Source organism: Schistocerca americana, chromosome 3, assembly GCF_021461395.2.
Source record: "Schistocerca americana isolate TAMUIC-IGC-003095 chromosome 3, iqSchAmer2.1, whole genome shotgun sequence".
Classification (NCBI taxonomy): domain Eukaryota; kingdom Metazoa; phylum Arthropoda; class Insecta; order Orthoptera; family Acrididae; genus Schistocerca; species Schistocerca americana.
Genome location: NC_060121.1, coordinates 257,964,701 through 257,986,002, shown reverse-complemented (window position 1 = coordinate 257,986,002; position 21,302 = coordinate 257,964,701). Strand labels below are relative to the sequence as shown.

General features: G+C 37.4%; 1 protein-coding gene across 2 annotated transcripts in view; it reads left to right on the top strand.

Moving 5' to 3' along the window:
• Window positions 1-9,775, top strand: part of LOC124607182 — a 58,876-nt gene extending 49,101 nt beyond the window's left edge. For both annotated transcript variants that reach the window (XM_047139401.1, XM_047139400.1), the window contains exon 6: window positions 9,492-9,775. Coding sequence is in view for 1 of the 2 variants with exons in the window: in XM_047139400.1 (XP_046995356.1) it covers window positions 9,492-9,580 (89 nt within the window). In the remaining variant the exon portion in view is untranslated. The remainder of the gene's footprint in view (window positions 1-9,491) is intronic.
• Window positions 9,776-21,302: the final 11,527 nt, after the last annotated feature.

Below are 21,302 nucleotides of genomic sequence, written 5' to 3'. Positions count from 1 at the left end.
GTACAATAAGAACAATAAGGCTCCCAACATACATCCCTGGAGCACACCTGAACTTACTTCTAATTCTGTTGGTGACTCTTCAGCCAAGATAAAATCCTCATTCCAGTCACAAATTTTGTTTTGTGTGCCAGACAATCATACTTTTATTAATAATTGTTGGTACAGTACTGAGTCAAATGCTTCTTGAAAGTCAAGAAGTCCATCAGATTTTTTTTGATCAACAGCTTTCAGGGTGTCACGTAAGGAAAATGCGGGCTGGGTTTCACATGATCAATGCTTTTGGGATCTGTGCTGATTAGCATAGAGGAGGTCATTCTGTTTGCTGACTACATCATTATGTGTTACGACGAGTAAATGTAATGCATATATTTTCAGGTTTTTTTCAGCTGTACTACTGTGCTTTACAAGCACAACTGTTTTTAAAGCCAGCTACATTATACATCTTAAAATCAACATAGCCACATTTATGTGAGAGTTGATACCGTAATCAATAATGTAAGAGCAAACAACCACCATATGCCCTCTTGAGGCAGTTTGTTAACATTTTCAGGAAAAATTCACTTGTTACTTCTAGATAAAACAAATAGTCCATAAATCCCTAATACTATTGTAATTGTTTTTAAGTACATGAAGTAATTCTTGTCCATGGGTTTCCAAAGTGGACCAAGCATAATCAAATGTCAGACAAATCATAATGTGCAGTCAGTAACAGCATTAAATACATAGTGTTAAATACAAATATTAACAATAAGAAACATAATTCACCATTGATGCAACTTGCCATGGTAGAAACGTAAACCTTAGTATCAGACGTAAAATGAATTAAACTTGTAACTAACCACATCTAATGATACACAAACCTAGGTAATATCAGATACAAGCTGACAAAAAATGTAAAAATAGGACCTTGTATTCATCACGTAAATATCTCATTAATAGTTATTTGCAAAACACACATCAGTCAAATTCTTTTAATTAAATAATTTGTCTATTTGTAATTGTTGTGGCTTAGTATAAGAACAGTTGGTACATTGTGGTAACAAAATAGTTTGCCAAGAATGACAGTCCATTTCACCTGAATGAAAAAGAAAGTGCAGTACTTCATAATAATATGAACAAGTGGAAACGCAGAACTGGTACACTGCCCGAAGAGAGAAATAAAGGACAACCAAGGGAACTGGATGATAGAGTAAAATGAAAGACCCCCAGAGAAAATAAACTAGTGTATTGTTTCATAGTCGGCCAATGGAATAAGCACTAGAATTTTGAGAGACTGTCACACACAGCTATCATAGCATGAAGAACCAAGCTCACTATAATAGACTGCAAAGACCACTAATGTCCATTTTCTGGACACATACGAGTGATATCCAGAAAGTAGGTTTACAAGATTTTTTACACGAGCACAAATACATAGCTTTCAGTGGAGCATACAGGAACAGTAGCATAGGTATTACATCATTTTTCCACGTGATGAGTATTTACTTGAATGTGTTTTGTCAACCATGGGATGAGTTTTCTAATAACTGTGTCGTATATGTCTCCTGTCAACTCTGTAACCACATCTCCACTTTGATTTTCACCTCCTTGTGACCAGAGAAGGGTGTTCCACCCACATATTCCTTCCATGTAGGAAATAAGTGATGCTTGATAGGCACGAGATCGGGACTGTGAGAATAGTGATAAAAGATTCCAATGAATAAGGTTAGCAACACTTGTGTTGCTCATGTTACGTGTGGCCCAGAATGCAGACTCCCTTCTTCAGCATTCCAGGGTGTTCTTTCTGTATGGCTCTGCACAGCTTCTTGCAGTTCTAACAATATCATGCAGAGAAGAGCGTTTCCTTTCTTGGCATGAATTTGACAAGCAGAACCCCTTTTGTGTCCCAGAAAATGATTGCATTGACTTTTTGAGCTGATTTCTAAGTTTTGAATTTTGTTGTTGAAGGGGAATGAGTGTGGTGTCACTGCATTTATTGTCACTTGTTCTTTGAGGTATGGTGGTAAACCCACATTTCATCCCCTGTCACAGTGGAGTCAAGGAAAGTCTCTCTGTCACTCACAAAATGATCAAGAAACTATTGTGCAACCTTGACCCTGTTGAGTTTGTGTTCTGCAGTAAGCATCTTTGGAACCTGTCATGTACACAACTTGCTACTTCATCCTAGTCGATCACTCACAGTTTCATGAACAATGTTTTGAGAAATTTCAGGACACAGTTTGTGCAGCTCATCAATGATCATACAGCAATCAGAACAAATATATTCTTTTAGTTTTTGCACTGGTTCATCAGTAACCATGGAAGGGCAGCCACTTATCTCTTCATCACAAATTTCTTACACAAGTGAAATTCTGTACCCATTCTGTCACACATTGTTATGACATAATTTCCTTCCCATACACTGACACGATTTTGCAATGAATTGCGGTGCCACTCATGCTCTTGCCATTCAGGTAGCATATCACAGTGCACACTTTGCACTTGGCAGAAGATGGAATGAGAACACTCATCTTCAACCATTTCCACATCAAGAGTCAGGATGCTACTGATGACCATTACAACTCATTCACTTGTTGTGCTAAAATACACAATAGTGGTACCAACTGTGAAAAACTCAATTCCCTGGCATAGCTACAGGCTTCATAACCTTAGTTTCCAGATATTCCCCATAGAAAACAAGTTGATTGTATTTGTACATATATTCTCATAGAAACATATTGGTATATATTTATAAGAAAAGTATTCATACGAAAAGATCTTGATGAAAACTCAAACCAAGCAGTAGATGTAGAAATCGAGATACGGTGATTCATAGGGAACAAAACACAATATTCATGTTTAAAGTACAGTACAATTCAATGATATGCTTGACATTAATAAAGATTTTAACTAATATTAACAGTGAAGAATCAAAAATGGTAACAACTGCATTCTATAGTAAGTGAGATACAGAGATGCACATCTTTACAAACAACTACTATTAAATATTTTGCACAGCGTGACATATATGTGTAAATTTCTATAATGAGAATCTTCTTCTCTGTAGTGGCATAAAAATATGTGTATATTGTAGCATAAACTTTGAATTGCAGAATATAGTAATATGCAAATGAAATAATAATTAACTTTGACTGGCTATAGTGACAGTTTTGTTCTGTGGATGATAATGTAACACCATTTCACTCACATAATAAGATGAAAAGAAGGATGGCATTAGTAGAATAAGAAAATTGTAACAGATGGATAGGGTAGATAATAGAAAATCTGAGAAAAGGAAAATAGAACTACCCAACTTGGGGTTCTGAGCTTGCCAGGCACATAACACTGAGGGTTTCATGTAAATTTTCATTAACATTTACTATATTCCAGACAAAACACTGTTACATTTCAGTGATAAAGCCAACTCATCTTAATGCATATGCGATTTCCTGTTGGAAAGACTACAGTTCGTAGTAATTGATGGAACCTCATTGAGTAAAACAGTGATAATATCTAGCATTTGCCAAGGAAGTATTATAGGCTCTCTGCTGTTTCTAATATATGTAAATGATTTAGGAGTCAATCTGAGTAGGCTTCTTAGATTGGTTTGCAGATGGTGCTGTTATGTACTGTCTAGTAAAGTCATCAGAAGAGCAAACCCAATTCAAATGATTTAGACAGGATATCTATATAGTGCAAAATGTCACAATTGACTCTAAATAGCGAAAAGTGTGAGGTCGTCCGTATGAATACTAAAAGGAATTATTTAGATTTTGTTTATGCAATACGTCACATATATTTAAAGACTGTAAATTCAACCAAATACCTAGGAATCACAATTATGAACAATTTAAACTGTAACAGTCATGTAGATAATGTTGTGGGGAAGGCAAACCAAAGACTGCATTTTAATGGTAGAACACTTAAAAGATGCAACAGGTCTACTATTAAAGAGACTACTTGCACTATGTTTGTCCATCCTCTGCTAGAGTATTATTTTCCAATATGGATTCATACCAGATTGGATTGATGGAGGACAGCAGAAAAGTACAAAGAACAGGAGCTCATTATGTATTATCACAAAATAGGGAAGAGGGTATCATGGATACAATATATGAGTTGGGATGGCAATCATTAAAACAAAGGCTTGTTTTTGTTGCAGCAAGTACTTTTCAAAAAATTTCAATCTCCGATGTTCTTCTCCAAATGCAAAAATATTTTGTTGACACCCACCTACATATGGAGAAATGATCATTGTAATAAAAAAAAAGAGAAATAAGATCTCACACAAAAAGATTTAAGTGTTCACTTTTCCTGTGCACTGTTAGTGTGTGGAATGGTAGAGAAATAGTGTGAAAGTGGTTCAAGGAACACACTGCCAGGCACTTAGATGTGAATTGCAGAGGAGTCACGTAGTTGTAGATGCAATAGGATTTACATTTTTCTGTTTTTTATTATTTTGTGAATAGCTAACATTTTCCAGTAAAGAACTTTTTCCTTGACTCAGGGCTTAATGAATTATTTTTATTTTTCTGCTTGTATGAAGTGATATTTACAAGCCCAAAAAGTTTTCTGAATTTTGGATAAATTAACCAGTATGCATTGGGATGTGGATTTTATAGAATTTCAAAACGACCAACACATATGTCCAAAATGTTCAGTTCAACAATTAAAAGTTTAAAACTACTATATAAATCGCCAGTTTTCAATTGTATCATTTGATTTTACTATGATATCTTCTTTTTTGTTTTTCCCTTGTTTTCTCATGGTTTCTTTTACAATTGCCTCACTTCTTGTGGAGACATAGTTTTGCATGGCAGAAACTCTGTTAGTTCAGAAATAATAGTTGCTGTTTTTTTTATGGAAAACAATTTCAGCAGGTGAAAGTCTGATAGAAGTATGCTGTAGACTATTCGTAATGTTTTTGGAATCTTTCACACGTTCATGCGAGGTGTGTCCAGAAAGTAAGTATCATTTCAACTGTGTGCCCAACCGAGACTCGAACTCGGGACCTTTGCCTTTCGCGGGCAAGTGCTCTACCATCTGAGCTACCGAAGCACGAATCACGCCCGGTCCTCACAGCTTCACTTCTGCCAGTATCTCGTCTCCTACCTTCCAAACTTTACAGAAGCTCTCCAGCTTTACAGAAGCCCCAGGCTGTGGCTAAGCCATGTCTCCGCAGTATCCTTTCTTTCAGGAGTGCTAGTTCTGCAAGGTTCGCAGGAGAGCTTCTGTAAAGTTTGAAAGGTAGGAGACGAGATACTGGCAGGAGTGAAACTGTGAGGACCGGGCGTGAGTCGTGCTTCGGTAGCTCAGATGGTAGAGCACTTGCCCGCGAAAGGCAAAGGTCCCGAGTTCGAGTCTCGGTCGGGCACACAGTTTTAATCTGCCAGGAAGTTTCATATCAGCGCACACTCCGCTGCAGAGTGAAAATCTCATTCTGGAAGTAACATTTTGTTTTACCGCCACCACAGTAGTAGTGTCGCAGTTCCACTTTCGGCTCTCTGGTTCATTGTCTTTCCACTGATGCCATTACATCTGGATTGTGTTGTGTTTAGATTTATTAGTGATTGTTCAAGATGTTTAAGACAATCTCTGAGCCCACCCACTGTGAAGTGCGTTCTGTAATACAGTTTTTGAATGCAATGACTGTTAAGCCAGTTCAACAACAACTTGTACAGATTTATGGTGAAAATGTAATGCCTAATGGGATGGTGGGAAAGTGGGTGAGATGGACGAACCATTGTTCATGATGAAGCATGAATAGGGTGGCCTTCTATTGTCAATGATGGTTTGGTTAAGAAAGTGATGATAAACTTCATGAAAACATTTGGCTCACAATAAGAATGGTTTGTGATGAGTTTCCGCAAATTTAAAAAACTGTTTTGCTTGAGATTTCTATGAAGAGGGCATAGGAAAGTTGGTTTCCCTCTATGACAAATGTCGGAACACTTGTAGAAAAATTGTTTAAGAAATGCTCTTTCTTGTTTAATAAAATTTTGGTTTGAAAAAATGTTTATATGGGCTTTTTCCAAAATGATCCTTACTTTGCAGATATGCCTCATACCATATGGGATGCTCATTGTTATAGTAAGTATGACACTAGTGACCAATCTCACACATATACGTCTCTGCTGGATTGGATAATGAGTATTAGAAATTAGAAAATATCTAATACCTGACTTTTCTACAAGAGATTTCCAATTCTTAGACAAAAAGTGTGACTGATTGTCTGTTAAGATAACTTTTAGCTTGTAGGCATGTTTAAAAGAATCCTCTTCAGTTTCTGAGAGTACATTTTTGCTCGTAGCTTTTCTAATGATATAAATTAATAAATTTAGAGAATACATCTACTGTAGCAAAAATATAACACTGGCCTCCTTTGCTTTTCAGAAATGTTCCATAGAAAACAGTGGCAACTGAATCTAATGGTTTATAAGGAATAATGTTTTGTATTTGTCATTCGCATGTCATATTATTTACTTTAACCCACTGATACTTGTTGCGGGTTGATAACTCTTTCCTTATTTTGTTAGCAACATTATAAAAATTATTGTTTTCTTATAACTTTAATATGTCATTGTAAACATCACACTGAGTGAACTCTCATGTACATATTTAATCAATATTTCTCCTCCATCCTCTGGTAATAAACTTTCCAGTTGTTTGAATCTGTGTCAGTTCTTTCAGTGTGAATAATGATTTGAGCTACTCCTAATTTTGTTGCACATACATCAAAAATTTATTTAATTTTGTACATTTTAATATACCCCATTTTAAGCTCCTTTTCTTCATCTTTGTTGAAAGTTTCCAGAATTCCTCCTCATAGTAGCCCAGATAAGCATTTGCAACAATGTTGTCAGGTCCCTTAATATATTTGATTTCATATTCAAACCATTGCAAGTACTTCATCCATCTAGTTATCTTTTATGATAACTGAACGCTTGAAGATAACTTAAAGCCTTATGGTCTGAGTAGACTATTACCTTATATCTAACGATTTAGTTTTTGAATTGGATGAATGCTTCACCAACAATTCTTTTTCAGTACCTGTGTAAGATTTTTCATGTCTTAAAAGCGTCTTGCCTGCAAATGTAGTTGTACAAAGTATAATTTTTCCATCTACTTGCTTTTCCTGATCCCACCCCACAATTACTGTGGTCACTGTGTAAACAAAATGGTAAAGTAAAATCAAGTCCATGTAATAAATTCTGGTCATTTAAATCGTTCTTTTTTTTTTTCTCTTTTTTTTCTTCCCCCCCCCCCCCCCCCCCCCCCCCTCTCCAAAAGCTTCTTGACACACCTTATTCTGTAGCAAAACAGTGTTCTTTTTTAATAGATTACTGAGACATGGTGCATCTAAACTTTGTCCATTTATAAAATTTCTATGAGGAACGCATAATCCAAAGAAAGGTGTTTTAACTGCTTTCCATTTCTGGGGGCTGTAAACTATTTAGTAGATTTTATTCTTTCTGAATCCACCAAAATTCCTTCTTTTTTAGTAATTAAATGCCATAAAATTTTTGTGAGGTTGCTGCATTTTCCACTTCTCCAGCTTCAGTGTAATTCTACCTTGTCTACGTTTTCCACATACCTGTGTCAAAAGTTCAATATGTTCTTCCCAAATTTGTCTGTTAATCAGAATATCATTTACGTACACTGTCATTCAGATATGAGTTCCTGTCCAAGAACATGATCTAATGCTCTAATAAATTCTGCTGTTGATGAGTTCAAACCAGATGGTACCACACAATATTAATAATGCCTACTTCCTTAAAGAAAGGCAGTGTATTTACTGGACTCAGGTGCAGCTGGAAACTGATCGAAACCTGATGTTAAATCTAAATTTGACTGAGAATTAATGCTTTAATATTTGTCTAATAATTCAGTCTTTTATAGTTGTCAGTTCAGTCAGGTGGCATGATTCAAATAAACCACTTAGCAGAATGTATATTAAAGACATTCGTGCAGAATTGTTGGGAGCAAAATAGGTTTGGACATGGTGAGCAAGGTAGCTGCTATCATCTTTTGTGAAACGCAGAAACTTTTACAATATTTTTAGAGGCAAGGTATTCAGAATGTAAATGTGTTCAGCAGAACTGAAGTTTTCAACAACTTCTAAATTTGTTATAATACCAGAGAAGGAAAGTTGCTACTCACCATATAGCGGAGATACTGAGTCATGATGGGCACAATAAAAACATTCACACAATTAAAGCTTTTGGCCATTAAGGGCTTTGTCAGCAGTAGACACACACACACACACACACACACACAGATATATATATATATATATATATATATATATATATATATATATATATATATATATATAAAAAACAAAGATGAGGTGACTTACCGAACAAAAGCGCTGGCAGGTCGATAGACACACAAACAAACACAAACATACACACAAAATTCAAGCTTTCGCAACAAACTGTTGCCTCATCAGGAAAGAGGGAAGGAGAGGGGAAGACGAAAGGAAGTGGGTTTTAAAGGAGAGGGTAAGGAGTCATTCCAATCCCGGGAGCGGAAAGACTTACCTTAGGGGGAAAAAAGGACAGGTATACACTCGCACACACGCACATATCCATCCACACATACAGACACAAGCAGACATATTTAAAGACAAAGAGTTTGGCCCAAACTCTTTGTCTTTAAATATGTCTGCTTGTGTCTGTATGTGTGGATGGATATGTGCGTGTGTGCGAGTGTATACCTGTCCTTTTTTCCCCCTAAGGTAAGTCTTTCCGCTCCCGGGATTGGAATGACTCCTTACCCTCTCCTTTAAAACCCACTTCCTTTCGTCTTCCCCTCTCCTTCCCTCTTTCCTGAAGAGGCAACAGTTTGTTGCGAAAGCTTGAATTTTGTGTGTATGTTTGTGTTTGTTTGTGTGTCTATCGACCTGCCAGCGCTTTTGTTCGGTAAGTCCCCTCATCTTTGTTTTTATATATAATTTTTCCCACGTGGAATGTTTCCTTCCATTATATAAAAAAAACGCAACTTGCACACATGTCTGCAGTCTCAGAGAGCTGAAAGCTTAAAGCTTTAATTGTGTGAATCTTTTTATTGTGACTATCATGACTCAGCATCTCCACTATATGGTGAGTAGCAACTTTCCTTCTCTGGTATTGTTACATTACATCCTGGATTTTCTAAATTTGTTATCCATTTCTAACATCTTCCAACTGATGCATATTGTACAGCCATTTTGATAAGATCAGTCTGTATATAAAAAGAGAACAGTAACTGGAGGTAACAGAAATGACAGTAGTGTGCTTTCATCACAGTAGACCTTTGTGAGGTGTACTGTGTTCTGACTGTATTCTGTTCTCTCATTATAGTATTTCATATCAGAGCAGCATGCTTCTTGTACCAATTCCCACTTACAAAAATTGTGAAAAGTGATTGAGTGCTAATAATCTGTTAATAGTAATGGATGCAAGTTTTCTTTATATTAGTGTGTGTCTGAAACACTTTCATCTGATTTTTATATGTGCTTCTTTTTACAGTGTATTACAACAGTTGGTTTTACAGAGCCAAGAGCATGCCGGTCACCAACACCTCTAGCATCAGTATAACGTATGTTGGTTCCTACTAATATTATGTGGTGAACTTTACTTAGCATAAAGGAAAATGTCATGTTTAGTATGATGGATCTGCACCAACGAATACCAAAGAAACTATTTTTATAGCAGCTAATAGTTTGTGAAGTAAGGAATATTTATATGATTTTTGTCATTTTTTAACTTTTTATAATAAATATGACTGATTTCATTGTGTTACAAATAAAAAAAACAGGATTTAAAAAATAAATTGTAATGATTTATATACAATATATTTGATTATTATTTGCATCAGCTGCAATAAATTCAGCTGCACAAAACAAGAACTCAGTAAACAATTAAAAACTGAGTGCTATATGGGGAATACTCAAGTTTCAGTTTTTACCCACTTATCATCTGATATGCAATAAAGATGCTATTGTGATAAATACTTTTTGATGCTGAACATAATAAGACAAACAAAACACAATGTATTTGAAATGGAACATAAGGTAAATGCTATTGAGATACAGAGGGGAAACTGAACACAGCATCACCAAATAGTTTGTCGAGAGCTACAGCACCGTACAAGTTCTGCACATGACATGGTATAGTTATGTGTTGGTTCAGAGTGAGAAACTCTGTGAAGCGAAGTTGTGATGCATGCTGTCACAGTGCCCTGATAGATCAGGGTAAGCTATAAAATTGTTGTTTTAGTTTACTGATATTGTACGATGTTGGATCATTTTTGTTTGGAGGTCACAGCTAACATTAACTGCAAGTTCAGTTTTGCTGCTGTTCTGCTCTATTTACATGCATGATTTTTTTAATTTTCATATCACTGCTTGCCAAAAATCTTCTCTAATTAAAATTCTTGAAAGTTTTACTGGCACTTTTGGTTCCACTTCCAGTGTCTAACTAACTAAATAACTAGACAACATACTGACACAAAATAAGCAAAGTATTGACCTGAGAATTTTTCTTTATGTGATTAGCCCACCATATGGGGGTAGTGAAGAGTCAGACGAAAAATCATTTTTACTGCACAGACCATGACAAGGTGCCCTAGACTGCACAGCTACCCCGTGTGGCACAGATTTGTTAATTCATATACTGGCCACCAGAGGCTCTGTCTTGGCTCGTTTATCATAGGAAAAAAAACTTTCATTTACTTATTAAGCTTTCACCTGTACACAGGATACAGGTTCCTAGTAGGTATTTTTTCCAAATTTCATATCCTTGAAAACTTTATCCATAGTGAATTTAATGTTTCTTTATAAAGTAAACCATATAAGCAGGCTGATTTAAAAATTTGTCAACATAATCTGTAAAAGTGGGCTACTTGAGCCCATTGTTTTTCTCATATAAGTTGGGCTCAATGCAAAACTACATTGCTATCTGCAAAATATAGTTTATTAAAGGCTTCTATATTAATTACAACAAAGTATATGTGTGTTTTCTTCGGATATGAAAAGAAGGTGCCTACCAATTACAAAAGACTACCTGGCAGCAGGAAGTATGCTAACTGCTCTGATGAAAAACTGCAAATTTGTCAGCGTAAAAACTAAACAGATGAGCCAATGATCCAAGAACAAGCTAAGATTCATTACAAGATTAGATGAGGTACAATCAAAAGATAGCTTAAGAATAAAAAGATGAAGTGTAAAAAGTGCTTTTCATTGGAAGAAGAACCATGTTTTGAAAGTCATCTTATAAAAATATATGATCGTGGGTTTCCATGTAGTGAACTGGACTTAGGGTTCACAATAAAATCTTATTTAGGAAGGCAAGGAAGAACTGTGAGGTGTTTCAAAAACAATCTGCCAGGAAGAAATTTGATGAAATCTTTTTTGAAAGGATATCCACAGTTGTCTGTTAGCCTCTCAAGCAATATGAAAACAGCTGCTTGTTGTAATTCACAATATAAGAAAAACATAAGATAGCACTTCCAGAATAAGTACAGATACAATGAATGGCATAGCCTCATGGCAAGACTGATGCAGTACAGCTCCATCTAGCATAGTAGATAGCACAATGAGTGAGAGCAGACTAAGGACGATGGCCGTGCAGTGATTTCACATGTTGACAATGTGTCAAGGTGATGTTGGGAGATGTCTGCACAGACATCATGAGCACCCACTCGGCCATGGTGTCTCCCGCTGGTGGCCATGCTTTGCAGTTATGGACATGGAGCGACTGTCATATCATGTGTGCTAGTCATGCAACAGCTGATGATGGAAACATTGGCTGGTGCTTGATATCTAGGTGGTAATTCAGTGGGCTATCACACCCCTTCTTCCAAGGGGAGTGGCAAACTGCATCTTGGTAAGTTGACCCCAACTTGGCTGGGCACCTGGACACTGCTTTGAACCAGGCTGACATCGTCAGAGGCATCAGATGGCACTCCGGTTCTACCAGCTCCCAATTGGCATGGACAGGAGCATATGACCAGAATGTCCACACCAAGCGGCACTGTCAGAGTCTTGGTGCCCCCACCACTGGTAGTGGAGGTCCTCCCCCCCACTCCTTCACCCTCCCCCCTCTCCCTCACCCCAATGTCAATGTCCGCATTGGGTCCTGACATGGAAGTTGGGGACGGGGATGGGTACTGCAGCCTCATCTTCTTCTATCTCAGGCAGCCTATAATCAAAGGGAGATGAGGGCATGACCAGGATTGTCGAACAGTGCTGAGAACCAAAGGGCAAGAACAGCTAAGGAGGGGAGATATTGGGAGGTCTGGCAGAAGAGAAACAAAAGGTGGAGATCAGTAGCTTTTGATCCATAATATGGTGAAACTTTGTCCTGTATAAGAATACATACATAGAATTTCTTCAGCATGTGGCCTCTCCTTTTTATTCGTGGATACCTGTTCTGTGTGGCATTGAACAAATGCAATTGGATATTCAGAGCCCTCTGTATCTCTGTGTGCCAAGATGACACCAAGGCCCAGTTTAGAGACATTTGATTCCACCACTAGGTTTTGCGCAGTTGATATGTGGTGAGACTTGGTGGCAATAGGACGGTCTGCTTCAGGCTGTTGAATGCCAGTTTGTGTGCTTTCAACAGCACAAAAGGAACACCCTTGTTCTGCAGGTTGTTGAACAGGTGCGCAATCAGTGCCAGGTTATGAATAAATATTCCATAATACTTTATTTTTTCCAAGAAGGACTGGAGCTCCTTTAAACCTGTGGGGCGAGGAAGCATGATGACACCTTCAACCAGCTTCTGCGTGGGCTTAATACCTTTGCGAGAGATGATATGTCCTAGATACTCCACCAACAGTTGAAAAATAGAGATTTTTTTGACATTGCATTTGATACGTGGAGACTGGAGGGTATGGAACAGCTGCCACAAGTTTCCTCAGTGTTCTTTCACTTTGGCCTTGTCACCAGCCCACAACATCATGCAGTAGCTGCTTGAGAAACCTTTGAAAGATCACTGGGACACTGGCCACCCCAAAAACTAAGCATTTGAAATGATATAATTCATGCAGTGAGTCTACTACCAGGACATTCCTTATCCAGGGGTTGTTGTAAGCAAGCTTCAGAGAAGGCCTTCAAAAAATACTGGCCTCCCGTGAGTGCAGAGAAAAGCTCGTTTGGTTTTGAATGGCATATGTATTGATTTCTTACTGGTAATTGACCATAATCTTAAAGTCTCCATAAAGGACAGTTTCCCTGATGGTTTTTTTTTACAGTAATCAAAGGTGTTGGCCACTCACTTGCAGGCACAGGTTCAATGATGTCCCAGGCTGTCTATCTAGCTCATTCTTAATGGCATCCCACGGTGCGAGCGACACAGCTCTTGCATAGAAGAAGCGAGGGTGCGCTGATTTCTTTAATGTAACGTGCACCATAAAGTTCTTTGCTTGTCCTGAAGCCCAGAGAAAATGTCAGGGTACTCATAAGGATTTCCAATTCCTTAAACAGTATTTCTTCTGAGACCAGGTGGACTGAGTCATGGATGACAAATCCAAAAGTGGAAAAAGCATCAAGGCTGAATAGAGCCTTTGTATCCATGCTGTGAACCACAAGGAAGGTGAGGTGATTGACAACTTTTTGTGTGTTGTCCTCTGAGTGGAAAGTGTTGTCTGTTTGTACATAACCAAGGGGCAAGTGATTGAAGGGCTGGCACTCCCAGCTGGAGATGCATTTGAGAGTTTAACAGAGCTGCAGAGGCACTGGTGTCAACTTGTAACTCAATTTGTTTATTGCGCAAAGTGAGCATGATGAACAGTTTCTTAGGTGACACCACTGTGGAATGAGACTCCGATGAAATTACATTAATATCCATTAGTTCCTGTCAAGGCAAGTGTTTTTTTTTCTTTTTCTTTTTTTCTTCCTTTGTTCAGAGCATAACATACAGACACGAGGTATCCTTCTTTCTGGTGTGAATCGCACTGTGGCCACCTGTTGGGATAGCCTTCTCTGACATGTTCAAAAACAGTCAAGATATGATGGAAACAAGCTCCTGTTGGTGAAGGGGGAAGGGGGGCTCCAAGACTTCTCACCTTGTTTGCAAGATGGAGCCAGAGTGTGGTGGTATTTGTGCTTTACTGTTGCCACATTTGCTATGTTTCCCAGGTCTCACACAAAGGCTACCACCTTGCCCTCAAATTCTAATTGACGGCCCACAGCCTGGGAAACTTCAGAGGATTTGATCCATTTTAAAATGCCCCCCAAAGCAGGGTCCTTGAATTGTAGAGCTTTCTAATGCACCTTATCCAGAGCCATCCAAATGATTGCATCCTAATCACCACCCCTGTATACAATACCATATTTACTAGAGTCACAAAATGAGGTTTTCTGCTGTGTCCCTGCAATTCAGCCACTTGTGTGCAGTGTGACTGATTTGGCTGTCTACAACACTGATAAAATTCCACATGGGATGAAATGACATGGCAGTGTTGATAGAAGTAGGTAGTTAATTTTGTCAAAGGACAGGTGTGCCAGTTCCATGAAGGGGCTGAGTTTGCATAAAAGTTGGTACATACTGGGTGAGCTCTGCGACAGGAACAGTGATTTTACCACGACTAGGCCCGTTATGAGGAATGCGGCAAAGTGCAGTTGGAGGCGCTTCTCGTATGCTTTCTACTATTCCACCATCTAGTTATAATGTGGGAATGATGGCACATTTGTAGCTGATGGCCAGGAGAATGATGCGTACAAAGAGGCTTCTTGATGTTTATGTCCCTCTAACTGCTGTTGCAGAAATTGCTGTAGCACAACTTCCATCGACATACCTGATAAAGCAGTCTGTTGCACAAGGTCCATGGATAAGTAACAAACATGAAAAATTCCCACCATTGTCTCCAATTACGTTGCAGCTAACAACATAAGAGTGAGAGCAGGCTAAGAACAGTCAGCGGATGGTAATCACGTATGTAGATGGTGTGTCACAGTTGGCACTGGGAATTGCCTGTGCAGCCATTGTGCACAGTTGCTTGGCTGCGGTTTCTTATCCCTGGTGACCATGCTTTGCAATAGTGGATGTGGAGTGACTGTCTCATCATGTGTGCCAGTTGTGTGCCGACGGCTGACATCAGAGAAGTCGGCTAGTGCTCTATGTTGTGCTGGTAGCCCAATGGGTTATCATACTGCTGTAGATTAAAAACTCATAATTGTCTCTACCAAAAACCTTAAAATGTACTTGAAGACATTCTGCACAAAACATCTTTAATTACTATGGAATGAATCTGTGTAATGACCCTGGGAAGGAAACAATCACATGGAGAGAGGCTGTAAATATCCAGAAAGGGTCATAAATTTCACAAAATGTAGCATAAGTATCATGTTTTGCTGAAATACTGCCAGAACTGCACTTCCCCATTTATTATGTATAAGGCTGGAAACATCTGTAACACCTGGACAGAAAGTGGAGCAAAATACAATTATGAGTGGGTTAGCCTAGTTGCTTTTGAGGAGTGGTTTATGTGTCAACTGCTATTTTTCACAATAAAAAGAGATGAGAAGAAGTTTGTGATACATAATCTTGGTGCTCATTTATATCTCAGTGTAATAAAATTTTGTCTGCTTAGTTCCAAGCTCGATCCACTTGACCCAGCCCGACATCACTTACTTCAGGTATATAAAAATGAAATGGTGAGATGTTATTAGTGGATGGAAAGTGTTGTGGATTGGCAAGACAGCCAACCCACTATGAGAGGAAGTCGAAAGGCACGCATTTTAGCTCATGCAGGCTGGCGTGAGGTCTGGAACAAGTCAAGGAAATGAGACTAGCAAAAAACGTACGTAGCTGCTGGAATACTTAACTTTAATCCATAATTGGTGAACATCGCTCTTGACGGTACATGTTTTACAGTATCAATAGTAACTGGTAATGGCGCCTTGCTAGGTCGTAGCAAATGACGTAGCTGAAGGCTATGCTAACTATCGTCTCGGCAAATGAGAGCGTAATTTGTCAGTGAACCATCGCTAGCAAAGTCGGCTGTACAACTGGGGCGAGTGCTAGGAAGTCTCTCTAGACCTGCCGTGTGGCGGCGCTCGGTCTGCAATCACTGATAGTGGCGACACGCGGGTCCGACGTATACTAACGGACCGCGGCCGATTTAAAGGCTACCACCTAGCAAGTGTGGTGTCTGGCGGTGACACCACAGAAAGAGTGTGATGAAGACAAACAACAAATTTTGCTATCAAAAAATCAGTTCCTGATCATGTTAAACATTGTTTTAGAAGGAATGGATCCAAATGTTGCTAGACTTTGAAATCTGGTTTCAATAAAGCATGCATATGCCCTGTTGACACAATTGAAATTCTCAAGAGGTTAACTAAATAAGATAGACGTTTGAACTTAGACACAATAGTAGAAGCTTTCTTGGAGAAATTACAGTGAGTTTGTCAAGTCTCACTCCACCAGAAGCAAAAAATTGCAAGTTCCTGGTGGGAAGAGTATTTGTGTGGCAAATCTACAGGGTCTGAGAGTAATACTGAAGATTCTTCTGACTCTTGCCCCGGGCCTAAGCCATCAAGATCTGAAAATAAGAACCAAAATAAATGTTCTGAAGTTCAAAAACCAGATGGAAAGGCTGAACTAGGATGCAAATAATGCTATCTCTGTACATAAAAGGCAGTACCCCAACTGATTGACTTAGTCACTGACTCGTCATCACCCAGCCCAAGCCACTAAAGGTAGAAACTTGAAATTTGCAGAGGATGTTAATCTTATAGTTTTTAAGCATTGTTTAAGGAGGGATTTACTGAAATTCCATCCCTAAGGGAGTGACATAGAGGATGAAAGATTTTTTAAAAATTATGTCACTATTAAGGTAATTTTGAGGCTAGATCTATGAAAATTGATATTTCTTTTCTTGGTCAAAAATAAAGAAATAAGTGTTTCAACACTTTTGGAAATTCAATCCCTATGTGGTGAAATAGTGTTTGAAATTTCTTTTTGAAAATAAAGAACTACTAAAGTATTTTTAAAGCTGCATCTATGAAATTGGTATTTGACTTCTCAGTTCCATATAAAAAATATGCACTTCAATACGTTTGGAAATTCAATTTGTAAGTGAGTGAAATAAGGTATGGAATGTTTTATGAAAGCATTTTTAAAGCTAAATCTATTAAAATTTGAATTGATTTCTTAGTTAGAAATAACAAAAAAAAAAAAAAAATTCATTTCACTGTTTTTTGGAAATTCAACCCTTAAGGAGAGTGGGTGAAATGTTTTATGAAAATACTTATTATGAAAGCGTTTTTAAACCTAAATCTGTCAAAATCTGGATTTTGGATTCTCAGTTAAAAATAAAAAAAAGGTATTTTCACTGGTTTTGGAAATTCAACCACAAACGGGATGAAAGATTTTTATGGAAATATTTCATTAAACAAGCATTTTTAAGCTAAGTCTATGAAAATTAGTATTGGTTTCCAGGGTAGAAATTAAAAAAAAAAAATGCGTTTCACTGTTTTTAGAAATTCAACCCCGAAGGGGATAAAATAGGGCCATCATCACCCATCCAAAATACTAAGGATAGAAAGTTGAAAAATTTGAGGATGATGTTGATCTCATAGTGTATGCATTATTTAAGAAGGCATTGTTTGAAGTTCCACTCCTAAAGGGGGAAATAGGGGATGAAAAGTTTTATGAAATTATTTCATTATGAAAGCATTGTCATAGGTATAGCTATAAAAATTTGTATTTGGCTTCTCTGTTAGAGTTTAAAAAAAGAAAATTTTCACTGTTTTGGAAATTTAACACTCAAGAGGGTGAAATAGGGGATGGAAATTTTTAAGAAAATATTTCGCTACGTTAAAAGAAGCTAAATATATGAAAACTGGTATTTCACTCCTCTGTTAGATATAAACAAATATATGTTAGGGGATGAAAGTTTCTATCAAACTATGATTAACAGAGGCCTTGGACTCCAACTACCAAAATTGCTTTCTGGTGAGAAGTACATTTGGAAAAGACAGTGCTCCTATGGCCTTAATTAGCATGAAAAGTTTAGAAGGTGCTGCACTTTGTTAAAAAGGTAAAAATTCAATTAAATAAAAACAAAAAAAAAAATACAAAAAAACAAAAAATCTGTGCAGACCATGCAGTCTACGCAAGTGAAGCAGGGGGCGCTAAGCTACTCACCTTATACAGCCCTGATAAAGAATGTAACAGCCATGGAGAGTGATCACTGTTTCTTGAAAATCCACCAGAAATAAAAATCTGTAGCAAGAAGACTTCATCAGCTCCACATAAAAGCCACATCAACTAAAAAGACAACCATCTAGACCATGCGAGACTAGCTGTAGGAACCTGCGTGTAAAAAGGAATGACAACATTTACCCATGACACGTCTTCCAAAGCTTCCTAATAGAAGATGATGGTGCTCTAATCAAATACATGGAGTGTACCAGTAAAACCTGGAAATGGCCAACATCGAAAGATATTTTGTTCTATAAATGGAAAGACAGTGTTGCCAGAATAAAATTTCTAATACTTGTGAATAGAGGTATTTTCACAATCAGTTTGAAGCACAAGATATATATGCTTAAAATTTGTTTCATTCTTGAAAATTTGTTCCATGTTTCTGTGACAATATTTGTTGTGTATGATATGGTAACCTAAAATCTTGACATAAAAACCTGTGTTAACAATGCTTTGTAAAATATTTTCTCAATCATTTTCCATCAATATTGTTTTACTTATGTTTTAATCAGATGTATTGCACCTTTGACCCTTTCAACATTGTCTTACAGCATGTGAGTGTGATTTTGTGGGACAATATGAGTTTGGTGGTTGATACTGGAGTGACTGTCGTTTTGTAGCTTTACTCCTCACTGTCTGATAACATCTTAAGCCATTTTATCCACATTCATATTTTTAAATATTTGTAAGGAAAAACTAGTCACTCACTGGAATGAAATAATTCTTTTTCATGACTCTCCATTCACTCAGAAAATAAGTAAAGGGAAGGAGCATTGCCTTTTTAATTCAGGTCACTAAACCTGTATTTTTATCTGATTTGGTCCTATGTTGAAAGAACATAGAAAGAGGGGTAATAATTTTGTGTTATGTCCCTAGTAATTTTGAGATATAAAAGTTTTAAATACAAAATTACAAATAGCACAACAAAATCGTACATATTTTTTATCTAGTGGAAAAATTTTAAGACAGAGACTGATTCCTTTTATATTTTGATATTTTCATCGGAAAAAGTACGATATGAGAATTATAGCATAACAGTAATTAGAGTGTTTCTGCAGTCATCATTTACACTCAGTATTACCATATATGAACCCAAAAAGGAAAAATTAATCAACATTGTGATTTATAAATAAAATGTGATCCATTTTAGTCAATGTGAGTCTGTTTCTCTTCTCATTGCATATTTGTCCTGTTTTTTTGTAAATATTCATTCATAGGGCACTAATGTTGCTTTGATACGTAACACTTTTAGAACCAATTGATACAGCATTGGCCACAGCAGTTTTCTTGTTTCCCACCAGTTTAAGGGATCACTGCTTCTTAACAAATATCCCTCCACTAAATGTTTGTCCAAGTCGACAACTGACGCACTTTCCGGGTCATGACTTGCTTGAAGCTGACCAATAGATCCATCAGACTCCTCCCAGGTTGAAGAAGTCTTGCGCATGACAGTGGTGACTGGTTGAGAAATGAGCTGTGTTTTTTCTTATTGAACAACCAACGCTTTAATTTCTGCATCAGCCTTCATATAGCAATCCTGAAATGTTTTGTCTGCTGAGAATCCTTGCCTTTTAAACCAGGGATCCAGTAACATTGCCTGACCAATCAATTCATTCCTGGAGATAAACTGAAAGCACTCTGATAACTGTTGATGGAAATTACAAAGCAATGACTCTATTTCTTGAGCACAGTTTTTATTTTTGTCTTTAAAAGATTTCAATTGGTGTTCCATTAATTTAGGCAAGATTTTCATTTCTGAATGTGAGACTGTTTTCGCTGAGGACTCCTGTTTCGTTACCTCATCGAAAACTTATAAAATCTGTAAAGCCTGTTGTATTACCTCCCAGTCTGTGTCTTTTACATTGAAGGTGATCAATTTTCCACCTAAAATAGCGAAACAAGAAGTTATGGGATCCTTATTTAAAGTAAACCTTTGCAACATTTCATAAGTAGAGTTCCATGTGGTTAGGACCTCTTGTTTCAGTTTCAGTCGGTCATTTTTTAAATTTTCTGTATATCAGTAAGTTTGCTTGAAACAAAGGGTCTCCCCTTAAAAAATATAACTCTTTTCACCTTGTAAGTGGTTTTATGTATGGATTTCTGAAATGTGTGTTGCAAAGTGAGATTTAAAGAATGTACAAAGCACAAGTTATGTGGAAGTTTGAGAAGCATGGCAATTAATTTAATATTTGAGACATTGTTGGTTATTGTGGAAGTGATTTTAAAACTGATATTGTATTTGGCAATAACAGATTTTACCCAGTTTGAGATGTTTTCTGCAGTGTGTCTGTCTTCGAATTGTGAGCATTGTAAAATGTATACCTTCAGTTCAGTCTTCTCATCTACGAAACGTGCAGCGAGAGCTTAGGAATTAATGTTATTAATACACTCGTCAATGCATCAGCCTTAAGGTGAAATGCCTTTGAGGTGGCCTAATCATTTTTAATTTTATCGAATAACTCTTGATGCAAACTAGGAATTAGTTAATTGGATAGATAAAAAATCTACTTGCCAAGCGGTGGCAGTACGCACACCTAAAAGACTGTTGTAATTAGCAAGCTTTCAGAGCCAATGGGTTCTTCTTCAGCCAGAAGGGTTGAAGGGGAAGGAAGAAGGGTGAAGGAAAAGGCCTGGAGAGGTATAGAAAAAGGGGTAGATCTTGGGAAAGTCACTCAGAACTGCGGGTCAGGGGAGACTTACTGTATGGGATGAGAAGGAAATAGGAATTAGAGTGTTTAACAACATTTTTCGACTGGGTAAATCAAGACTTGGGCATATAGAATGATTGTATTCTCTGCAAGTCATTTTTAAAAGCTGTACATCCAATGCCATACTTTTATTTAATGTGAGTGGCATTATAGTATTAAATCATTTACGTATTAATTGTTGTAAATTACAAGCAATTGGGATAAGGGTGTCACAAAAGGAAATAAATCAGGACTTGGTCGAGAACCTGATGACACTTATGGCCTGAATACAGCCTTTAATTTGCCTTTCTGAGAGGATACCTTCACCCAAGGTGGAAGCAGACATCAGTGAGAACAGTTCAGGAGAATTGATTTCTCACAATTCTGCATTGATTGATGGCAATCTTGATCAGCTTCCTGCCCCACATTGTTC